Source organism: Neomonachus schauinslandi, chromosome 4, assembly GCF_002201575.2.
Source record: "Neomonachus schauinslandi chromosome 4, ASM220157v2, whole genome shotgun sequence".
Lineage (NCBI taxonomy): Eukaryota > Metazoa > Chordata > Mammalia > Carnivora > Phocidae > Neomonachus > Neomonachus schauinslandi.
The window spans coordinates 29,560,361-29,583,188 of NC_058406.1; the positions used below are offsets into that span (position 1 = coordinate 29,560,361).

General features: G+C 42.0%; 1 protein-coding gene across 2 annotated transcripts in view; it reads left to right on the top strand.

Moving 5' to 3' along the window:
- The window catches only part of MACF1 (microtubule actin crosslinking factor 1), a 338,451-nt gene that overhangs the window by 118,825 nt on the left and 196,798 nt on the right, over positions 1-22,828 (top strand). For both annotated transcript variants that reach the window (XM_044914486.1, XM_044914485.1), the window contains exon 2: positions 11,392-11,453. In XM_044914486.1, the coding sequence (XP_044770421.1) occupies positions 11,392-11,453 (62 nt within the window). The remainder of the gene's footprint in view (positions 1-11,391; positions 11,454-22,828) is intronic.

Here is a 22,828-nt window from a genome sequence, read left to right on the forward strand (position 1 = left end):
GGGAGTGGGAGAGGGAGAAGCAGGCTCCCCGCTGAGCTGGAGCCCAATGCGGGGCTCGATCCCAGGACCCTGGGATCATGACCTGAGCCGAAGGCAGACGCCCAACGACTGAGCCACCCAGGTGCCCCCTTCCTTCCTTCTTGAAGTACAGTTGGCACATAATATTACATTAAGTTCAGACGTATGATTCAATAAGTTTATATGTTCTGCTATCTCACCACAAGTGTATCTACCATCTGTCACCATAAGCTATTACAATATTATTGACTATATTGCCTCTGCTGTATCTTTTATTCCCATGACTTATTCATTCCATAGAAATCCTGTATCTCCCACTCCTCTTCGCCTGTTTTCCCCATCCCCACACCCCCTTCCCCTCTGGCAACCCCTCTGTATTTATGGGTCTGTTTCTTCAGCCCATTTTCTTTGAGCTTACACGAAGTGGTGCAAAGTCTCCTGGGTCCAGACATGGCAAGAAGAATTTAGGAAAGCTGTAACTGTAGACAGGACATCTGAATGGAAATCCCTGCTCCCTGCTGAAAAGCAGTCTTTTAATTATCATTTGGGAATACTTCTTAGTCTGACTTTGAAAATACCTCTTAAAATGTCCTTGTAGATATAACCTTGGCACATAGTGAGTGGGCTTTCAGTATATATTTGTTAAATGAATGAGTATTCTTGAGTATCCATTATTGTCTTAAATGTTGGATATTTAAGGAAATTTAAAACATGGTTCTTGACTCCAAAGAGCTAAAGTTCAGATAAATAGGATTTACATAGAGAGGTATCTAACAATAGGTTTTGTATGCTTGGTGCCAAGTAAACTGAATAAACACAGGCACCTGCAGGCATCTAGAAGTGGCTGGCATAGGTGGAAAGATACAAAGGGAGAAGTGGGACTTCAGCTGGACCTTGTAAGGAGGCTCTAACTTAGATAACTGAAAAAGAGGGAGACCAGATATTCCAGTAGGGGCAACAAAGACAAGAATGTGCAAGTTATGTTTGGAAACAATGATATCAGAATGGTTGTAGTTGAGTCATGCAGGGGAGAGCCCAAAGATAAAGTTGGAAGAGTAGATTGTAAATTTCTTCAGGTCAGAGGCCACGTATCTATCTCCTCCAACCACCTAACACACAGGGAATAAAAACCAGAACTGAATTTCAAAGGGTTGTGCACAGCAGCCTATGGAAACAAAGGACCTGGACTTGGTCTTCTGGGAGCCACTAAAGGATTTTTGAGTAGAGGGATAATATGGGCAAAGTGGTGATTTCAGATTTGTTGAGATAGGCTGTCTGCTGAACTTGCCACAGCCACAGCTGTCAACTGTTAGCTTCAAATCTGTAGCCTCAATTCTGACTGCTCTTCTGAACTCTAGACCTAACGTTCCAACTGTCAGCAAGAAGGTCTGCTAACACCTCATTATTTTTCTTCTGCTTTACCCAACCTACCCAACACCCAATCTGTGCCTCCTCTACTTTCCTAATCTCAAGATACCACTCCTCCCAGTTGCTGGAAACATTAGTTGACCAACATTTATTGACTAGAAACATTAGAATTATTTTGAACCTTCCCTTTCCTTAACACATCTAGTCAATATTTAAGGGCTGTTGTTTCTGCCTCTACATTATCTTATGGATCTGCCTGCCCTCTTTATATCCTTGCTGTCTCTGCCCTAGATCATACTCTTAGATTTTTTTCTTGGTTTGTCATTAAGTAGACCTCTAGCTGGTTCTTGTACCCCTTAGTGTCTCTCTGCTGCAGACTGGCCTTCGGTCCAATGCCAGATTAATCTTTTCAGAATACCTTCTGGTTCAAAAAATCTTGGGGCGCCTGGATGGTGCAGTTGGTTAAGTGTCCAGCTCTTGTTTTCAGCTCAGGTCGTGATCTCAGGGTCATGAGATAGAGCCCTGTGTCAGGCTTTGTGCTCAGTGTGGAGTCTGCTTGAGACTTTGTCTCCCTCTCCCCCTGCCCCTCATCCTGCTTGCGCTCCTTTTTTCTCTCTCAAATAAATAAGTAAATCTTTAAAAAAAATCTCAGTGGTATCATTTTATTTACTGAATTAAGTAGATCAGTTTTCTGGAGTGATTTAACCTCATATGACCTTGCAAGCTTCCTTTCTCATTAAATTGCTAAATGTATGCTATGCATACCTGTGCTATTCCCTGAAACACATCCTGTGTACTTACATGTCTCCGAATTGCTGCTCATACTTCTTCTTCAGTTTGGAATTCCTTATCTCCATTTGTGCTGCCCAAATCCTAATTGTTATCCAAGGTTTAGTTCAAACACTATGCCTTCCATGAACTCTCCTCCTACCCCTCTGTCAGAATTAATTAACTGTTATTATCAGCATCATTTTGTGTAGCTTGTATTTGGTGTTTCATTTGCTTGATATTATTGTTAATTATTTATATATTGGTGTTTGCTACTAGATTGTAAATTTCATGAGGTCAAGGAATGGGCCTAATCTGACTATTTCCCTTCTCTGTCAGCTCATGTATCTCATTTTAAAAATTTCCAGGAGGTTGGTGCCTCTTGGGCTTTTTCTTCTTCTTTTTCTTTTTTTTCCCCTATATTTTATTTATTTATGAGAGAGAGAGAGCCCGCGCACATGAGTAGGGGCAGGGGCAGAGGGAGAGAGAGAAGCAGACTCCCGGCTGAGCAGGGAGCCTGACACCTGGGATTTGATACCGGGACCCTGAGATCATGACCTGAGCCAAAGGCAGACACTTACCAACTGAGCCACCCAAGTGCCCCATTGGGCTTCTAGAACCATTTGTGATTTTTCTTTTTTTTAAAGATTTTATTTATTTATTGGAGAGAGAGAGAATGAGAGACAGAGAGCACGAGGGGGAAGAGGGCAGAGGGGGAAGCAGATCCCCCGCTGAGCAGGGAGCCCGATGTGGGACTCGGTCCTGGGACTCCAGGATCATGACCTGAGCCGAAGGCAGTCGCTTAACCAACTGAGCCACCCAGGCGCCCCATTTGTGATTTTTCTGTGGCCCTCAGGGAAACAAGCAGAAGTTCTTCTTTTATTTGCTTTTGTAATGATTTATCATGCACTGGGACGATGTTATCAGCTATGTTGGATTAGAACACAGAGCTTTACACCTCAAATGCAGGCTTTAATTCCAACCTAGGCCTATTCTCAAATTGCTCCTAGTAGAGTAGGGCAAATAGACACGTAAACAATAATACCTTGCAATAAGCACAAGAGAAAGATCAGCTAAACTAGTGTGTGTAAGGGGTAAGAAAAGCTCCTGGAAGAAGTGATGGTTTAATTGAATACAGAGCAATGAGTAGACAGACAAGGGGGGAGCTATATTCCACGCAGAGGGAACAGTGAATACAAGGGCAAGATTACATTTGGGCAAGAATGTTCAGCAAGGCTGAAAGAATTTTTATGAAAGGGTAGAGAGTGATGAGTGGCAGGCAGGCACCACATGATAATGGGTTTTAGATGCCAAGGTAAAAAGTTTGAATATTATCCTGAATGGAGGCATCAGGCTTTGGAATCCAATGGAGCTGAGTTCAGGTAGTTCTTTACCTACCTTGTGATCTCGGACAAATTACTTAACATCTCTAGGCTTTATCTTTCCAGTAAAATAATACCTAGCTTTCAGGGTTGTTGAGCATTAGAAATGATATACATAAGGCATGTCGCACATAAGCAGGTGTTCAGTAAACGTTAACTATTAATATTAAGAGGATGAGGGGCAGGCACCTGGGTGGCTCAGCCGTTTAGTGTCTGCCTTCAGCTCAGGTCGTGATCCCAGGGTCCTGGGATCGAGCCCCACATTGGGCTCCTTGCTCAGCAGGGAAGCCTGCTTCTCCCTCTCCCACTCCCCCTGCTTGTGTTCCCTCTCTCGCTGTCTCTCTCTCTCTGTCAAAAAATAAATAAAAATCTTAAAAAAAAAAATATTAAGAGGATGAGGAGTCACTGAAAGATTTTAAGGCAGAGTAACAGATCAGTTTTGTTAGAAAGATTGCTGGCAGAATTGAAAAGGATGGTGTCTTAGTTTGGGCCACAGATGTGGTGGCTTCAACAACACACCTTTATTTCTCACAGTTCTGGAGGCTGGAAGTCTACGATCAAGGCAGCTGTAGATTTGGTGTCTGGTGCAGGCCCTCTTCCCGGATCATAGATAGCTGTCATCCTCACTGTACCCTCACATGGCAGAAAGAGGGTGAGAGAGCTGTCTTGGGGTCCTTTTATAAGGACCACCCTCATGACCCATTCATGCCCCAAAGGCCTCACCTGATACTATCACAGTGGGGATTAAGATTTCAACATACGAATTTAGGGGAGGAAATACAAACGCTCAGACCATAACAGATGGATTAGAGCAGGGAATCCTGTTAGAAGCAGAGAGAAAAGAGTTCAGTTTTAGACAAGTTGAGTTTGAGATGAGCAAGAAATGTTTAGGAGGCAATTAGACATATGAAAGTGGTATTTAGGATGAAAGCCTGAGCTAAAGGTACGGATTTGAAAATGATCAGTTACAGTTCGAACCATAGGAGTAGATAAAATTATTCTGGGAGAATGGGGAGAACTGCTCTTCATAACCTTTTTTTTTTTTTTTTAAGATTTTATTTATTTATTTGAGAGAGAGAGAGAGCACAAGCAGTGGGGGTAGCAGAGGGAGAGGGAGAAACAGGCTCCCTACTCAGCAGGGAGCCCGATGCGGGGCTCGATTCCAGGACCCTGGGATCATGTTCTGAGCTGCAGGCAGCCTCTCAACTGACTGAGCCACCCAGGTGCCCCTCCTTTTTTTTTTTTTTTTTAAACTATGGGTTTTTATTCCCCTCCCACCATGCGCATAACACCCGAAATTTTACATGCAGTTTTAGGTGGTTCACGGCATCACTCTCCAAACCCATCTATGGACCTGTGGGTCCATGGATATCTTAAGAACCTGTAATACCAAAAGCAGGAAAGAAGGCTAAGGATGAGTAAACATTTAAGGAGTGAGCAGAAGAGAAGGAATAACCAAAGAGGAAGGAGGAACACTAGGGTGGAAAGGAGTCTCAGATTCAAGAGGGAGAGTGAGTTTAAAAGGTGAAGGGATGATCAGCAGTGTCTTCTGAGTTGGCAGTTAGGTAGGTGATTGTGGAGAGAGCAATTTCAGTGAATTTGTGGGGCTCAAAGCCACACAGGTCACATGGGGGGAACAGGAGGTGAGGAGATGGAGACAGCATTGTCATCATACTTGTTCAGGAAGCCAAGGGGAAAGGAAAGAGAGAAGTAAAGATACACAAGCTAGGGGATAATTGTTGGATGAAGGTTCCCAAGGAGAAGGAAGAGGTGGGAGCCAGATTTTAGGTGGAAGGACTTGCCTAAGTTTCCAAAGGACATCTCTGCAGGTGAAACTAAAACGAAGAAAATTAGGGTATGTATTGGTAGCTTGGTGGACTGTAATGGCTTTTAATAACAGTTGGAAACAAGTATTAAATCCTTCTAACTAAGTAACCCCCACATCATTCATTGGTGCCTCAATATGTTCAATCTTAGAATTTCCCAGTGGGCAGTTGGGTTCTTTGTTGGCAGTTCATAGCCTTTGGTACAGCCAAGTTTATAAGAAGCATCAAAGAATATGGCCTTTGTTAAATTGACTGGGGTATCTTGAAAATTCTACCTCCAGTGTTAGGTAAAATGATCTTTGCCGGGCCTGGAATTAAATTAGGGATTTATGTGTAGGGAGCCAAACCTAAAACTTTAAAAAATTTGAAGGTCTGAGCTGTTTGGCGCATTCTGAACGTTTAATAGTTGGTTGTTCTTTGGCTTCTGTAGTGAATTTCCTTGCTAAAATATTATGATCTCAAACCCCAGGCACTGCAGTATGTATCCTCTTGTCTTAATGCTTAAATCAGGAAAGAACTTGCATGTACTTGATGGGTCTGCAACACAGGATCCTAAAAAAGGATCCTTCAGCTTTGGGGGCACAGTTGTTCCATAAAACCCTTTTCTGAGGAACTTACGGCTCAGCTCTAAAGCAGGCTAGCTGGTATTAAGAAGAGCTTGTAGGGCGCCTGGGTGGCTCAGTCGGTTGGGTGACTGCCTTCGGCTCAGGTCATGATTCTGGAGTCCCGGGATCGAGTCCCACATCCGGCTCCCCGCTCAGCGGGGAGTCTGCTTCTCCCTCTGACTCTCCCCACTCTCATGCTCTCTCTCTCTCCCATTCTCTCTCTCAGATAAATAAATAAAATCTTTAAAAAAAAAAAAAAAAAGAAGAGCTTGTAATCATGTTTCCCTTAGTAATTATGATCTGAATAAATACCTGGACCTCTTGCCGCTGAACTGAAAGTCCGTTTTTTAGCTATTGGAAACAGTAAGATGGACCAGCGTCCATTGTGCCCTTCGCATCTTCAGGTCTAAAATAAAAGAGGCAGTGGACTAAAAAGAAATCCCATGAATTCCGCCTCTTCTTGTGTGTGTGTGTGTGTGTACGTGGGTGTGTACACACAGGGCTCGAACTCACAACCCTGAGATCAAGACCTGAGCTGAGATCAAGAGTCAGATGCTTAACTGACTGAGCCATCCAGGTACCCCCTGCGCCTTCTTTAAAATGTTGATTAGTTTAAAAGGAAATTTGTTGGGGTGCCTGGGTGGCTTAGTGGTTAAGCGTCTGCCTTCAGCTCAGGTCATGATCCCAGGGTCCTGGGATCGAGCCCTGCGTCGGGCTCCCTGCTCTGCGGGAAGCCTGCTTCTCCCTTTTCCACTCCCCCTGCTGTGTTCCCTCTCTCGCTGTGTCTCTCTCTGACAAATAAATAATAAAATCTTTAAAAAAAAAAATAAAAGGAAATTTGTTAACTTTTCCTTTTCCATCTATGTATTATTTAACCTGTCATGGCAAACACATACAACTTTTTAAATAAGTTCTGAAAAGAAAAATAACAAGGAAAACTTGTGTCTCCAGAGTGAGAATTTTGTAAAACTGGAAATGGTCAATCTTGGTTATGAAGGTATTAATGTAGTGAGGCAGAATGGGTCTGGTAGTGGTGAAATGTAAGGGGGCAGAACTTTTAGTTGGCTTTAATTTTGTTTTCCCATCATGGCTGCATGTTTCAGCACACAAGAGACACTTATTGGGGTGTTGGGGTTTCTTACATACTGGACTTTTTTCCGTAGGTAACTCGATTCTGATTTCATTCTGTGTGTTTCATTAGCCAGTCTTCTAATCATATATTGGCCAGTCAAGAAATTTTTGTTTTAGGTCATATCCTGCAGAGCTGTAGCTGTTAGCAGCTTTGGCAGATACAGAAAGTAAAGCATGATCTCTTTCCTTAAGGAGTTAGTGATCTCATTGGTGCTGTAAGAATAAGCATATTAAAAGTTCAGGACTCTCTGTATAACTATATAAGTGCCGACTGAGTGATTAGCATAGTAAGTACCATAAAAATTTGTAGGACAAAGAGACTGTTGAGACCTGGAGTTGTCAGGAAAGGCTGCCAGAGTAATTTTTCTCAAGCACACATCTGATCATGTCATCTCCTATTTAAAATCTTTTGAAGCTTTCCTTCACCTTCACCTTCTACCAATTTCTTAGTGGTAAAGTTTGGACTCATTAGCTTGTAAGAAAGGTCATGATTTGGCCCATGCCATCCTATCTAGTTTTAAGTCTCTCCACTACCTAATACACATCCTGTCTTTCAACCATCCTTGATTCTGTGCACTTCTCTGAACATAAGCTCCTGGTTGTCTCCATGAATTTGCATTAGGTGAAATTTGCATGTAGTAGCTTTGTCCCTTCCCTTTAAATTCTTGGCTAACTTCTACTCATCTTTTAAGGTTTAATTAGATTCATTCCTCTGGGACCTTTCACTAACTGCCCATGTTTCCCTCTCCTGTTCAGGTAGCTTAACCATTTTTCTTCTGTTCTTGAGCACTCTGTGCTTAGCTCTGTTTATAGCACGTATCAAACTGCATGGAAGTTAATTCTTTTTTCTGCTAGACTGTCATCTATTTTATTATTTTTACTTTTATTTATTTTTTAAGATTTTATTTATTTATTTGACAGAGAGAGGCACAGCGAGAGAGGGAACACAAGCAGGGGGAGTGGGAGAGGGAGAAGCAGGCTTCCTGCAGAGCAGGGAGCCCGAGTGGGGCTCCATCCCAGGACCCTGAGAGCATGACCTAAGCCGAAGGCAGACGCTTAACGACTGATCCACCCAGGCGCCCCTATTTTATTATTTTTAAAAGTAGGCTCCACACCCAGTGTGGGACTTGAACACATGACCCCAAGATCAGGAGTTGCATGCTCCACCAACTGAGCCAGCCAGGCGCCCCGACTGTCATCTCTTTTAAAGATAGGGACTATGACTTTGGTATCTATTTTTTCTTTTTCTTATTTATTTATTTATTTATTTTTAAAGATTTTATTTATTTGGCAGAGAGAGACACAGCGAGAGAGGGAACACAAGCAGAGGAGTGGGAGAGGGAGAAGCAGGCTTCCTGCCGAGCAGGAAGCCCGATGTGGGGCTTGATCCCAGGACCCTGGGGTCATAACCTGAGCCAAAGGCAGACGCTTAACAACTGAGCCACCCAGGCGCCCCTATTTTTTCATTTTAAAGATTTTATTTATTTATTTGAGAGAGAGCATGAGCTGGGGAGTGACTTTGGTATCTATTGTCAGAGTCAAAGACAGGCTCTTCCAATCATGTAGGTCCTTAATAAAGTTGTATTCAAAGAAGAAATGAGTGAATGAATGAACTAGATTTTAAAGAGTAAACAGTATTTGGGGTGCCTGGGTGGCTCAGTCAATTGAGCATCCAACTCTTGATTTTGGTTCATATCATGATCTTGGGGTCATGGAATTGGGCCCGGCATCGGGGACCACATTCAAATAAACAAATAAATAAAATCTTTTTTAAAAAAGAGTATTATTTGGAGAGGTAGAGAGGGAGAGAGTAGCATGCGGTGAAGAGAAAATAGTGTGAGCAGTGTTAGTGATTTAGATGAGACTGCAGTTGTAAGCTGATTCTCATTCAGTCTGTAGATGACACAGGCTTGGAAAGGATAATGAAGATGTTGGATAATTGAATCAGTGTCTAAAAAGATCAAAATATGGTGGAATGAATGATAGTGGTCAAATCTGATAAAAATCCCGCTTCGAATACTTGCAGGGCTCTATTAAGTGAAAGGTAGCCTGGGGCGCCTGGGTGGCCCAGTGCGTTAAGCATCTGCCTTCGGCTGGGGTCGTGATTCTGGGATCCAGCCCCACATAGGGCTCCAGCCCTACATCAGGCTCCCTCCTCAGCAGGAAGTCTGCTTCTCCCTCTGCCCCTCACCCTACTCTTGTTCTCTCTCTCTCAAATAAATAAAATCTTAAAAAAAAAAAAAAAAGTGAAAAGTAGCCTACACTTAAAAAAAAAGTCTAACAGTTCCAAACGAGAGCCAGTAGGGAGAATTTATAAGGAAGCAAATGATGACATTTATAGACCTATTAAATCTATATATTGCTTTAGGAGGTAGTGAATTCTCTATTGAGTTTTTTTTTTTTTAAAGATTTTATTTATTTATTTGAGACTGAGAGAATGAGAGAGAGAGCACATGAGAGGGGGGAGGGTCAGAGGGAGAAGCAGACTCCCTGCAGAGCAGGGAGCCCGATGCGGGACTCGATCCTGGGATTCCAGGATCATGACCTGAGCCGAAGGCAGTCGCTTAACCAACTGAGCCACCCAGGCGCCCTCTATTGAGTTTTAAGTATCGGGAATATTATAGAGTTATGCAGGATTTGGGCAGACCTTTCAACCCTGAACAGGTGATTCTTTGTTGTTGAAGGGAATCGTGTTTCAGCAGGGAATAAGACTAGATAACTAATTCTAATTCTCAAGTTCTGTGGTATATAATAGGAAGAGATCACTGTTCCTTGCAAAGCAGGAAAAGATTCAAGGCTGAAAAGAAGGATGTGAAGTTAAGAGCAAAGACAGGGATGAGGTAATACTGAATGGCTATAAACTCAGAAATGTGAGTAGGTAGTACATTCACCTGGAAGTGGAGAGAGAATGTCAGCATTGTTCAGAACGGTAGCTATGTGGCTCTTACTAGGCAGTCAGTTAGAAGGGAGTAACTGGGCTGTAGGGAGGGAAGACCTCACTGATGTTTGTGCTGAATACTAGTGAACCAGAGTTCTTTAATTCTGCCACTTTCTTCTGAAATGCTCCTCTGACTTGGAGAAATAATGGAAGAGTCGAGCAATGGTGGTAATTCAGGTTCTTAGATTGTCATGGTGAACTTAGTGGTAGAAGGTTAGGCAGGTGACAGGTCCTGGGGGATTAGTGATGGCAGCTTTAATTGCTTAACTGTGTTGTCTAGCATAGACCAGGATAAGCTTAGATTCTCTTAATAAAAGGGATAAAATAAGAATGGAGTGATAAAGCTTGGGAATGATTAGGATGACTGCTAAGGAGGTGTGTTTGGAGCAGGAATGCAGTGTGACAGTGTGGTGGCTGGATATGAACTGGAGATGAAGTAAGTCAAGGATGATGCCAGAGGATGCATGTGGAGATAGTAAATGTGAACTAAGTTGTTGGGAGTTTAAGGTAGATTTGCCACTAGGAGGGGAGCAGGCAGCAGGGAGTGGTCGATGACAGCGAGCATGATTTGAATAAAATAGGGGGATGGCATAGGCTTCAAATAGAAGAAAAGGAGCAAGGCTGATGGATCAGTGGTCTGAAGTGCTCAGGGAATTGGAGATGTGGGAGAAAAGGAGTCCTCTGCAGGACCGGGCCTCTGGAGCAGTGATTGCCAAGTATTGGCAGTCATGTTTTTGTAAATGAGGTGCACAAAACTGAGAATGAAGGAGAGTGTGCCTACAAAGGAGTGGCTCTGTAAGACTTGGGAGAAGGAAGAGGTGGGGGAGATGTGTAGTGCAGGTAAACTGAGCAGCTTTCCGGGGTTGCCTGGTTGGTAATGGCTGCTGAGGAAACAGGAGCTAGGGGTAGAAACCGGGGCAAGAGAGGGTGGGAAACAGAGCACTGGTCCGGCAGATCCGTATGTGAAGAGGGAGATGGAACCGTTGCAGTACGAGTGACCCAAATGCCAAGGCCACTCGACCTCTTCTGCAGGTGGTGTTCACAGCTTTGGCTTCTTGGAGGTTGCGTTGGGGGAAGCAGAGACTCACTCACTCCCCAGATTATGATGCTAAGGAGACTTTGCCGTGGCATGGTTTTGAGGCATATGATTCTGTCTAATCTATAAAGTGGCAAGATGGTCAGGACAGAAGAGGAAGTTCAGACAGGCCAAATCTTCCAGACAACAAGACACTTTTCTTGGGTCTGTGGAAACTATCTCCACTGTCCACGGAGAAGCTGGGGTGTGGATGAAGCAGGGGTAGGGCAACTTATCCGGGCCATGCTAAGCCAATGCCTTCTCTGTGTTTCCTTTACAGATGAACGGGACCGTGTTCAGAAGAAGACGTTCACCAAGTGGGTCAACAAGCACCTGATGAAGGTAGGACTCCTTCGGAGATGCTGCCCTAGCACCTCTGGCTGCTCTTAGCTGGATCTGTCAGTCCCTCCTCATGGATAGTTCAGATTGCTTGTCATGTGCTCGATGGAGATACCCATGTGACTTTTTAAAAATAACGAACATAGTCATAACAGTGTGGAAACTTGTACTGATCAGTTTCTTGGAGAGGATAGTAATAAATGCCATTACCTCAGAATGTTGAGGTGAGGATACCAGGGGGTGATTCCTGGATTCAAAGAACACTTTGTTCCTAGCTTTACAAATTATTTTATAAGCTCCCTTCTTTATTTTTATTTCTAGATCTGATTACTGTGTAAGGATGGGGCAGAGAGGTTTTTGTTCTCTTTCTAAGTGCACAAATCTTAAATGTTTAGTTTAAGCAATTTTTGCATGTGTATATATATACATTATAACCACCATGCAGTTTAAGATGCAGAACACTCCAGAACGGCTAAGACTGGGGGGAGATTTTATCACTGTTTTTAAATAGAGGAGAAACCAAGGCAGAGGCATATTAAAAGCCCACCTAAGGATAAGCAGTATGACTAATGTGAAGTCCAGATTTGAAAACAACGTTTTTGAATAGTATATAATAATTACTCAAATAATTCACATAATTTTGAGTTATATTGATTACTGCTCTGGGAAAGGTCATCAGTGACCTCTTAATTGCCATATCCAGTAGCCTAGTTTTATCTTCCTCTTACTTGATTTCTCCACAGCATCTGATACTGTTGACTAACTTACTCTTCCTTAAAACCAACTCTTATGTTGGCTTCTAACACACTGCTTTTTCCTGAATTACCTCTTTCCTCTATGAATGCCTTTTTCTTTCTCTGACTCCTCCATGTTGCTGGTCCCCAGGGTCCTAACCTTACCCAGTTTCTTGTTTTGTTCTCTGTACTCTTTTTGGGCAGTCTCATGTGTGTTAGGCACAGGGATCACTGGTGATGTGGAACGCAAGGAAGCCCAAGTAGAAAAAGCATATGAAGTGATCTCAAATCTGGTGTCTGGATGCAGCGAGGCTTTATGAAAACTAAACATTATCAGGCGGCTACTCCCTCTTGTTATTGAGGCCTTTGTGTTGTCTTGTTTTTCTTTCTTTCTGTATGTCTCCTACATTCATTGCTTCTGCCATTGCTTGTGTGAAAGCTGTGGTGGCTGTCTCTCAAATGGTGATGTAATTTGTGGCTACACCAAACACAGAAAATCTGATTGGCTGGGATGTTCTTTTCCTCCATGGGTCAGGTGTCCATCTATAGCTCAGTAATCTATGGCAAGGGAGATGGTTACATAAATCAGCATGGCTCCTGAGGGCCACTGTTTAATGGGGACTGCAGGTGAGGGCAGTTTTCAAAGTACAAGATCTGGATAAGGACGTAACAATAGAGCCATGTCCTATATTCTTTCCTAAGCCAAAGACAGTGTACTGGGCATGTTCATCTGGATGTCACCCAGACGTATCCCGTATTCAACACATCCCAAATTGCTAAATATTTTCATTCACGTACTTAGCTATCCAAATTAGGAATCTAGAACTCTTTTCAGTCTGCCCATCATCTCCCTTGTCACCAGCTCCAATCAATCTCTTCCAGTTCAGAAAAATGCTTGCACCTGACTTCTCTTCTCTATCCCCATGACCTCTGCCTAGTCCAGGGCCTTTTCAGCTTGCCTTGATCACTGTAATAGTTCCTAGTAAGGTTTTCTGTAGTAACACTGATAACGCAAATAGTAGTAATAGTTTGCTTACCGTAAAGCTGACATTCTGGACTAAGTCCTCTACGTGGATTAGCTTCTTTACTCCTCAGTGAACTTATGCTGTAGACTCTTTCAATTTTCCCATTTTATCAATGAGGAAAATGAACTTTAGAGAAGTTTACTTGTTCAAGGTCATGCCACTATAAAGAGGCAGAACTGAAATTTTAGAATTCAGGCAACCTAAAGTCTAAAACTTGTGCTCTTAACATCTGCAGTAATGGCCTGCCTTCTCCCTACCTTTCCAGGCTCATAGTGTCGAATTCCCTTTATACCTCAGGCACTTGCTGAACCATGTGCCGTGCTAAGAGCCATGTGCATGCTATTTTATGACGTATCCTTGCTCATGCTGCTCCCTCTGTGTGGAGCCTTCTCCAATCTCTGTTCTGCCTGCGTAACCCCAATTTAACACCATCTCAATAGATATTTTCCTGAATCTCCCATATGGAATTGACTACCCTTTTCTTTGTGCCCTCACCGTATTCCTTACATACTTCTGTTACAGCACATGTATACGTTCTATATCTTTCTGTTGATTCTAGCTTGAAGGCAGATATTGTGTCTTATTTTGTTAGTGTCAGGATAAAGAGAAACGAAGAGAGACAGAGAGAGAAAACTGCTATTTTCCTCTAATTCCTTCAAGATGTACCATTTGCCTCCAGTTTGCTGATGCAGAACTTGGTCATGATGCAGAGTCCTTGACAACCTGGTTCCAAGCTGCCCAGCTTCATTTGCAGGCATTGTCCCCTGTGTAGCCTGTGTTGTGGCCACATGAGATAAGTCACCTCTCCCTAAACACTGTGTGCTTCCACACCTCTTTGCTTATTCATCTCTCTCCCTAGAATGCACGTCCCAATCTCCTCTGCCTGGCCATCACCCACTTACCCTTCAAGGCCCACGTCCAATATCACCTTCCTGAGAATCTGACCTCCAGTCCTCAGACTAAATTAATCTCAACTCTCTCTCTCTTCCACGCCACTTTGAAGTGATGCCTTGTGTGTTCACGCATTGGTCTCCCCTATCAGCGTGCTCACCGACGGCTCGGACTGTATTGTATTACTTTCTCTACCACATACTGCACCACAAATATGAGAAATATCCAGGATTTGTTGCCTTAAGTAAATAATATTTTAATAGTGTTTTATAGCTTACAAAGCACATTCCTATCTGGCTTGATTCTTATAACTCTGAAGGCGGTAAAGGTATTTCATCCTCTCAGTTTTCCCAACTAAGGAAAGTGAGAATTAGAAGGGGTAAAGTGACCTTCCCAAGACCATACAGCTAGTGAAGGAGGGAGCGAGGGACCACTCATGAGTCTTATGACTCAAATTACCTGTTCTTTCTACTAAAGATGCCCCCAACATATTCTTTCGTGCCTCCTCTCTAACAATTGGAAGAACTGAATTTATCCTGACTCAGGCTTGCCCCCTAAACTTTGTAGTTGAACACAAATGCCCTGGCTCTCCGCTGTTGCTGGTTGGACCTCTGCCTCCGTGCTGCGTGATGACAGGAGGCCCAGGGAGGGAGAAACGAGGAGATGAACACAACAGGGCATTGTTAGAAACTGGAGGCCAGCCAGAGCTTTATTTCAGTCCCTGGCTATTTTCCCTCTCTTCTCGGACCCCCAGCCTTATAGTTCCAACAACATTTTCTCATCTTGGGATATTTTAGAGAGAGGGATTCACTGCTAATCAGAATCATTGCTCCATGCTGGTATTCTTTGAACTTTGGGCTGAGAAATATGGACTGAGATTTGTTTTTTGTAATTCAGGCATCCCTTGCCATGCTCCCCCGGTACACCCAGATTAATGTGGCTGTTGGCAAGTAGATGGATATAAGATCAAAGCAACCAAGCCTCTCAAGTTCTGGATTGAGTTGACCTAGGATTTCTTGGATCCCCAGCTATCTCTATGGGAAACAGTTTGTTGTGGAATAAGCAAATTAATTCCTCTTTATTAGTCGAGAACACTGCTGGTCCAATCTTAAAAGAGGTTTGTTAAGGCTGTTGACATCTGTAATATATAAATAACCTAATTTAGAATGCAGGCCTCCAAACTGAAGTGTTCTGGGCATATGCTAGAACTGTCAAAAAGAAAAATCTAGAGGCGCACCTGGCTGGCTCAGTCAGTGGAACATGTGACTCTTGATCTCGGGGTTGTGGGTTTGAGCCCCATGTTGGGTATAGAGATTGTTTAAAAAAATTTAAAAATAAAATAAATTGTAAAAAAAAGAAAAATCTAGAGTTTTATTATTAAAAAATTTTTTTTTAAGTTGGCTCCATGCCCTATGTGGGGCTCCAACTCACAACCACAAGATCAAGGGTAGCATGCTCTACTGACTCAGCCAGCCAGGCACCCCAAAAAATCTAGTTTTAAATGAGGTATTATTTAAATTATTTATACCATGTCTCTAGGTCCTGGTAGCTGATAAAGTTTATGCTCCCAGAGAGAACTCCCAGAAGGGATGAGGGAACTGAGCGCATGAGTTCCTAAGGAGGAGAAATGCTTTCTCTGATCAGTTCTTGTTGACTTCAGAAGTTATAGGTAGAAAGGAGAAACCAGTGTTTAGTCTAGCAGATGGGACAGTTCTCCCCCCCCCCCTTTTTTTTTAAAGATTTTATTTGACAGAGAGAGACACACCGAGAGAGGGAACACAAGCGGGGGAGTGGGAGAGGGAGAAGCAGACTTCCTGCTGAGCAGGGAACCCGATGCAGGGCTCAATCCCAGGACCCTGGGATCATGACCTGAGCCGAAGGCAGACGCTTAACGACTGAGCCACCCAGGTGCCCCAGTTCTTTCCCTTTTTATTCATGTATGCAATCTAGAAGCTACTGGCCTTCCTGGAATTTCAGTTAAGAAAATTCCAGGTATACCAGCAAAAGTTTTCCAACTCCAAATTTTTACTCCAGACCTTCTCAGCTTTTCTGTGTGAGGCTCTTTAGTTGGACACGAGGTGGTAGATAGCTGTAGTAATTCTGGGCACCTCTGTTCTGCCGTAGCCGTGAGACAGCTCACCGAAGCACCGCATGGACTTTCACACGCCTTTTTGCTTATTCACATCTGTGCGAAAGGTCAGTAGGAAACTGGCTGTGGAGTTCATTTAAGGATTGACAGAGTAGTGCTGTTTAGACACAGAGGGGAGGAGTGTTGCCTTTGTTGTGCAGGTGTGGCCACATGGTGGTGGTTCATGACCATCTCCCGCCTGGACCTGAGTTTTCAGGACCTGATTTCACTCCAAACACCTCTCAACCCCCACTGAACGTTTTGGGCCTACATTTGGATTGGATTTTCTATTCTCTACACCTAAGCGCCTTACCTGCCTGTTATGTAAAGCTACCCTGTGTGGATTTTAGAATCATCCTCATCTCCAGAGACACTTTGTGAATCAGGTGTCTCTCGTTGTTAGATTACTCAAAACTTAAGGAATTCTCCAAACAGAAAGACAATAGAATTCTTATCAGCAAAGAGCCTCATTCCCCATCTCCCTCTACTCACCCCAGCAGGTTTCCAGCCTCTACTCATTCCCTGCATTTGAGCAGCGTTCTTTGACAGGCAAAAAGTCTGGGACAACTGTAATCTGTTTTTTAGCATTAGCATTAGGCTTTTTAAGCATTTTTTTAGCATTAGTATTTTTAGCATTAGCATTTAGGCTTTTCCTTGAGGATAAATTTGGCCATTGAGTCAGTATGGAATTCCCCTCTTACAGTTTAGAAATCTACAAATTCAGAAATCCATTTAAAGTTACCAGGCTCACTGTCGCTTACCCTGTACCTTTTATAAATGTAGATGCGAATAAATAAAATACTCTTCTCTTTGAAACTTTCTCCTCTGACCTGTTTACCGCTCTTCAACATAGTTTGCATCAAGGAAATTGAGCTGCTTGTGTTTCTTTTAAGTCTTAGAGGAAAGCTTTTCTTGATGAGGTTTGCTACAGGTGTCAAAGAATACCACGTGACAGTCCTTGGTTCTTCTTGGAGGAGGGGGAGGATGGACTTAATATGTCCTTTCTACCCTTCAGGCGTCATGGAAGCCTTGTGAAGGGAAAGAGCACTAAGATTGGAGTCAGGAGACGGTGATGGGACACTTCCCAGCTCAGTTATCTTACACAGGTTACTTAACTTCTCCAGGCAAGGCTTTTCTCATCTGCCAGCTGAGAGTGTTAAAGTCCCTTTGGGCCAGATTCTGATTCCAGGTACTTAAGTGCAATTTATTCCCTTCGCTAAAGCCACTCAGAAGCGGGGGGAAGCTGTTTGTTTTTCTATAACTTCACATTAAAACTTTTTTTTTTAAAAGTAAGCTCTACACCCAACATGGGGCTTGAACTCAAGACCTAGATCAAGAGTCACATGCTCTACTGACTGAGCCAGCCAGGCGCCCATAACTGCAAATTAATCTTTAAAGAACTGGGAGAGCAGAGCTTTCCTTGGCTTATTAATGCACAGGAATTGGGGAGGATTAGCCTGGGTGGACTTGATCCCTCAAAATTTAGTCATTTGTTAATTTTTAAAAATAGCTTTTTTGAGATTTAATTCACATATCCTACAATTTACCCATTTAAATAATACATAGTTCAGTGACTTATAGTATATTCAGAATTATGCAACCATCACCATAATCCATTCTATAACATTGTCATCATCCCCAAAAGAAACCCTGTACCTTCAGTCATCTCCTCAACCCCCCCATACCTTCCTCCAGCCCCAGACAACCACAAAAATAGATTTGCCTATTCTAGATATCTTTTATAAATGGAATCATACAATATGTGGTCCTTTTCTTTGTAACTGGCTTCTTTTACTTAGCATAATGTTTTTAGAATTCATCCACATTATAGCATGTATCAGTATTTAATTGCCAAATAATATTCCATTGTATGGATGTCCCACATTTTGTTTATCCATTTATCAATTGATAGACATTTGGGTTATTTTCAGTTTTTGGCAATTATGAATAATAAATGCTATGAATATTCATTCATGTACATGTTTTTTTCCTGGACATATATTTTCAGTTCTCTTGGGTATATACCTGGGAGTGGAATCAATGTGTCATATGGTAACTTGTGTTCAGTCTTTTGAGGAACTGTCAGACTATTTTCCAAAGCAGCCGCACCATTTTACATTCCTGCCGGCAATGTACAAGGGTTCCAGTTTCTCTACATCCTCTTTAACAGTTATAATCTTTTTGATTATAGTTCTCCTGTTGGGTGGGGCGTGGTATCTTCCTGTGGTTTTGATTTACATTTTCTGCGTGGCTAATGATATTGAGCATCTTTTCCTGAATTTGTTAGCCATTTGCATATATTCTTTAGAGACATTCACTAATGTTGACAGTGATTTTCACAGGGAGTGCAAATGGCAAAGACCCAGGTCGTTGAAGTTACTCATATTTTGTTGACAGAATAGCATGGGTATTTGTTGGAGAGAAACATACATATTGATGATTCTTGACCAGTCTTGGCTTTCCCAGGCTGCCTCTAAAACATCTGATGCTTGGTCCACTGGACTTTTTCTTGTCTTTCCTTTCCTTACCCTTTTCCAGTTTTATTGAGACAGAAATGACATATATCACTGTATGAGTGTAGTGTGTACAGTGTATTGGTTTGAGTTACATATATTATGAAATGATTAGCAGTAAGTTTAGTTAGCATCCATTGTGTCATATGAATACAATGAAAAGAGCAAAAAAAGAAAAGTGTTTTTTTCCTTGTGATGACAACTCTTAGGATTTCATATATATCATACAGCACTGTTAGCTATTAGACTCTCTCTCTCTCTTTTTTTTTTTTTTTGCTATTGGACTTTTTCTTAAGAGATTTGTGGAAAATTTTAGAGACCACTTAGTGTTTGAGGAAGAGGTAAAGGCTTTGGAATGGGGCAGACCTGGATTTTATTGGACTGGCCATTTACTGTGTGATCTCGGGATGTGAATTGAGCCCCGCAAATCCCATCTCTGTATCTGAACATTTTCTGACATAGAAGCACTAGTAAGTGTTAGCTAGTACTTTATCCTGCTGGGTCCATTATGCTTCCGAAATAAACTATTGTTCTCTGTTACTGAAAATTCAGGGAAAAAATGCTCCCCTCTCTTCCCCCATTACCTCTGTCCATATCTCTCTTTTACAGTTTTTCATAGTTATTTAGTCAGTATAATCAAGGGAAAGACTGAGAGACATAATAAATTAGTCTCAGCTGGGCGCCTGGGTGGCTCAGTTGGTTAAGCGACTGCCTTCGGCTCAGGTCATGATCCTGGAGTCCCTGGATCGAGTCCCGCATCGGGCTCCCTGCTCGGCAGGGAGTCTGCTTCTCCCTCTGACCCTCCCCCCTCTCATGTGCTTTCTCTCTCATTCTCTCTCTGTCAAATAAATAAATAAAATCTTTAAAAAAAAAATAAATAAATAAATTAGTCTCAGCTAAGTTTCTTATAAGGTGGTTGAATTTTGCTGTTTGCAGGTACAAAACATAACTGGAATTTTTAGAAGGAGATGTTGAGTCCTCGATGTGAAATTAACTTTATATTTCAAAGTACCACTTTTTCTTTTCAGTACTCTGTGGTATTTAGTGTCCTTTTGCCAATACGATCTTACTTGGTCCTCATTTCTATTATAATTTATTTAAATAATTATTCAGTGCCCATTCCTGATTTGAATACCCTATGCTCAGGTCTTATCTATCAAAAATAAGTCCCTCATTGTTGTCACTTCTCTTTATAACTTAATATGAAGTATTTAATATATTGTCTATTTTTTTTAACCTACAATTCATTTATTATCTTCTATTCCACCACTCTCTAGAAGTGAGTCTCACAAAAAACACCATTATTTGTAAGACTAACAAAAACCCTGTCTTGGTCTTCATGCTTGTCCTGGAGCATTTGATACTGGTGATCATCCATCCCGTCCCTCCTTGATTACCCTTTCTTATGTGTTTTTTTTTTTCCCTACCTCTTTCTCTGCCTTTTTCCACCCCCTATCCTTTGTTGATTGCTTTTCCAACTCCTGCCTTCTAATTTTGACTATTCCCACAGGCTCGGTCCTCAGCACTGTGCTCTTCTTTCTTGCCCCTAACCCAGAAAGGCCAACATTTCCCATGTCTTTAGCTAGCACCTCTATGCATATGACTTCTAAACTTAAGTTCTCAGCTGACCCAAATTGAATTCTGGTATTTTCAGCTGCTCCCAGAACATTACCATTTGTAGCTCCTTTGCTACTCTTTTAAATTCAACATATTAAAAATTGAACTTTTCAGGGCACTGGTTGGCTCAGTCGGTGGAGTGTACAGCTGTTGATTTTGGGGTTGTGAGTTCGAGCCCCATGTTGGGTGTGGAGATTACTTAAAAATAAAATCTTAAAAAAATTAAATAAAAAAAAAAAAACCCAAAATTGAACTTTTCAAATCCGCTCTCTTCCCAACCCTCACGACCTGCTTATTTCTGTTAGTGGTACATTGTGGTTGTGCAAGCTTGAAACTTTGGACCCACTTGATGGAGAGGTCTTGAAATCTTGGAGCCAGCTTACATGGGCTCACAAGAGCTGAATACTAATTTTGTGAGCTGGTTGCTATGCACAGCCATTATGAAAATTAAATTATATAAACTTACAATTAAATAAATGATATTTAAAATAAAAGTAATAAATACTCAAAACACATCACCTCATAATTATTTTGCTACATGTTAATATAGTCTATGCTCTTGAGATTAATTATGTCTGTTGTATCTCTGATGGAAAAGTCTATAATGGTGTGTTGTTGTACATTTCATCCCAACATTGCGTTTAGTGATATATTAGTGGCTGGAAATTGGTCATGGTGGGAGCATTTAAACTACGGAAATCAACAAATGCTACAAGTCTGAGCTAGATGTGTTATTTTGTCTAGACTTAAAGTGGTGGAGAAAATGTTAATATTGCTGATTAAAATAAAAAGTGTGTTATATCTATATTCATATTGTGAATAGCACAAAAACTGAAGAAATATTCCTTCAATGTTTGAAAGCTATTACCCAATTCATCATGAACCATTTTCTCCAACTGGGTAATCTACCCATCACCTTCTTAATCCTTCACTCACACAGGTACAAACACTCATACCTTGCCTATTTCTACCTCTGTACCTTTTCTTCTGTGGTTTTACCATCTTCTGTCTTTCTGTCAAAACATTTTCTAATCCTTCCAGGGGTACCTGAGTAGCTCAGTTGGTTAAGCATCCAACTCTTGGTTTCGGCTCAGGTCTTGATCTCAGGGTTGTGAGATTGAGCCCTGCATCAGGCTCTGCACTCAGCACGGAGTCTGCTTGAGAGTCTCTCCCTCTCCCTCTGCCCCTCCCCCCAGGCACGCTCATGCTCTCTCTCTCTCTCTCTCAAATAAATAAATAAATAAATAAAATATTAACCCCCCCCCCCCATCTTTCCAGTTCTTTCTCTTCCAGGAAGCCTCACCAGCTATTTCCCCCCTTATCACTTTTTTTTTTAAATGTAATCTCTGCACTCAAGGTGGGGCTCGAACTCACGACCCCAAGATCAAGAGTCACATGCTGTACCCGCTGAGCCAGTCAGGCGCCCCATAGCCATGATCTTTTCTGACTCCCATTCTGTTTGGAATGCTAGAATATTATAATTGGAAATGACTACAGTACAGTTTTCCACTCAAATATGGAAATCCTAGTATCCTGGTCTCTGCTTGAAAAATTCAGTGACTAGAAACCCACTACTTCTGAAAGTAGCCCTTTTTATTATTGTTTAGAGAACTATTTATGTTGAAAATGAATCTTCTTCCTTATACTTGCCACTAGTCTTCTGATTCTGTGTTGTGTCACTCAGTGAAGTTGTCACTGGACTTGGAATAAACCAGAAAACCTACTGCCACTTCCTGCAGTTATGTGACCTGAACTTCTCAAAGCCTCAGTTTCCTTAGTTCCTTCTGAGGATACATAAATAAACTTCACAGGGCAGTAGTTTGGATTAAATAAATAAAATGAGACTATGGCTGATTATAAAGCATAGTAGTTAATGGCAAAGACTAAATTCAGAAAGCCCAAACTGAGGCCAGTTTTTCCACTTGTGACCTTGGACAAGTTGCTTAACCTCTCTGTGCCTTGTTTCCTCATCTGTAAAATAGGAGTACCATCTACCTTATCAATGTGAGAGAGAGATGAGGTAATGTGTACAACATTCAGCATGGTGTTTGACATTAACCACATATTTTTCCAAAGTGAGATGTTTTCCCATAGTTTCAGTTATAAAATTGGAATTTTTTTTTTTCACAAGGAAAATCGCCCTCAAAGATTTTTTATTTATTTTGGGAGAGAGTAAGCACGAGTGGGAAGGGCAGAGGCAGAGGGTGAGGCAGAGAATCTCAAGCAGACTCCATGCTGAGCGTGGAGCCCAACACAGGGCTCGATCTCACGACCCTGAGATCACGACCTGGGCTGAAATCAAGAGTTGGACACTTAACTGACTGTGCCGTCCGGGAGCCCCTAAGTAGATTAATCTTTTTTTAAAAAAAGAAATATTTGGTAAGAGAGGAGTTAACATATAGGTACATCCTATGAAACACTGGCATTTTTGTTTCCTTTGCCCTCTGGAAGGCTTTTCTTTTCTTTTTTT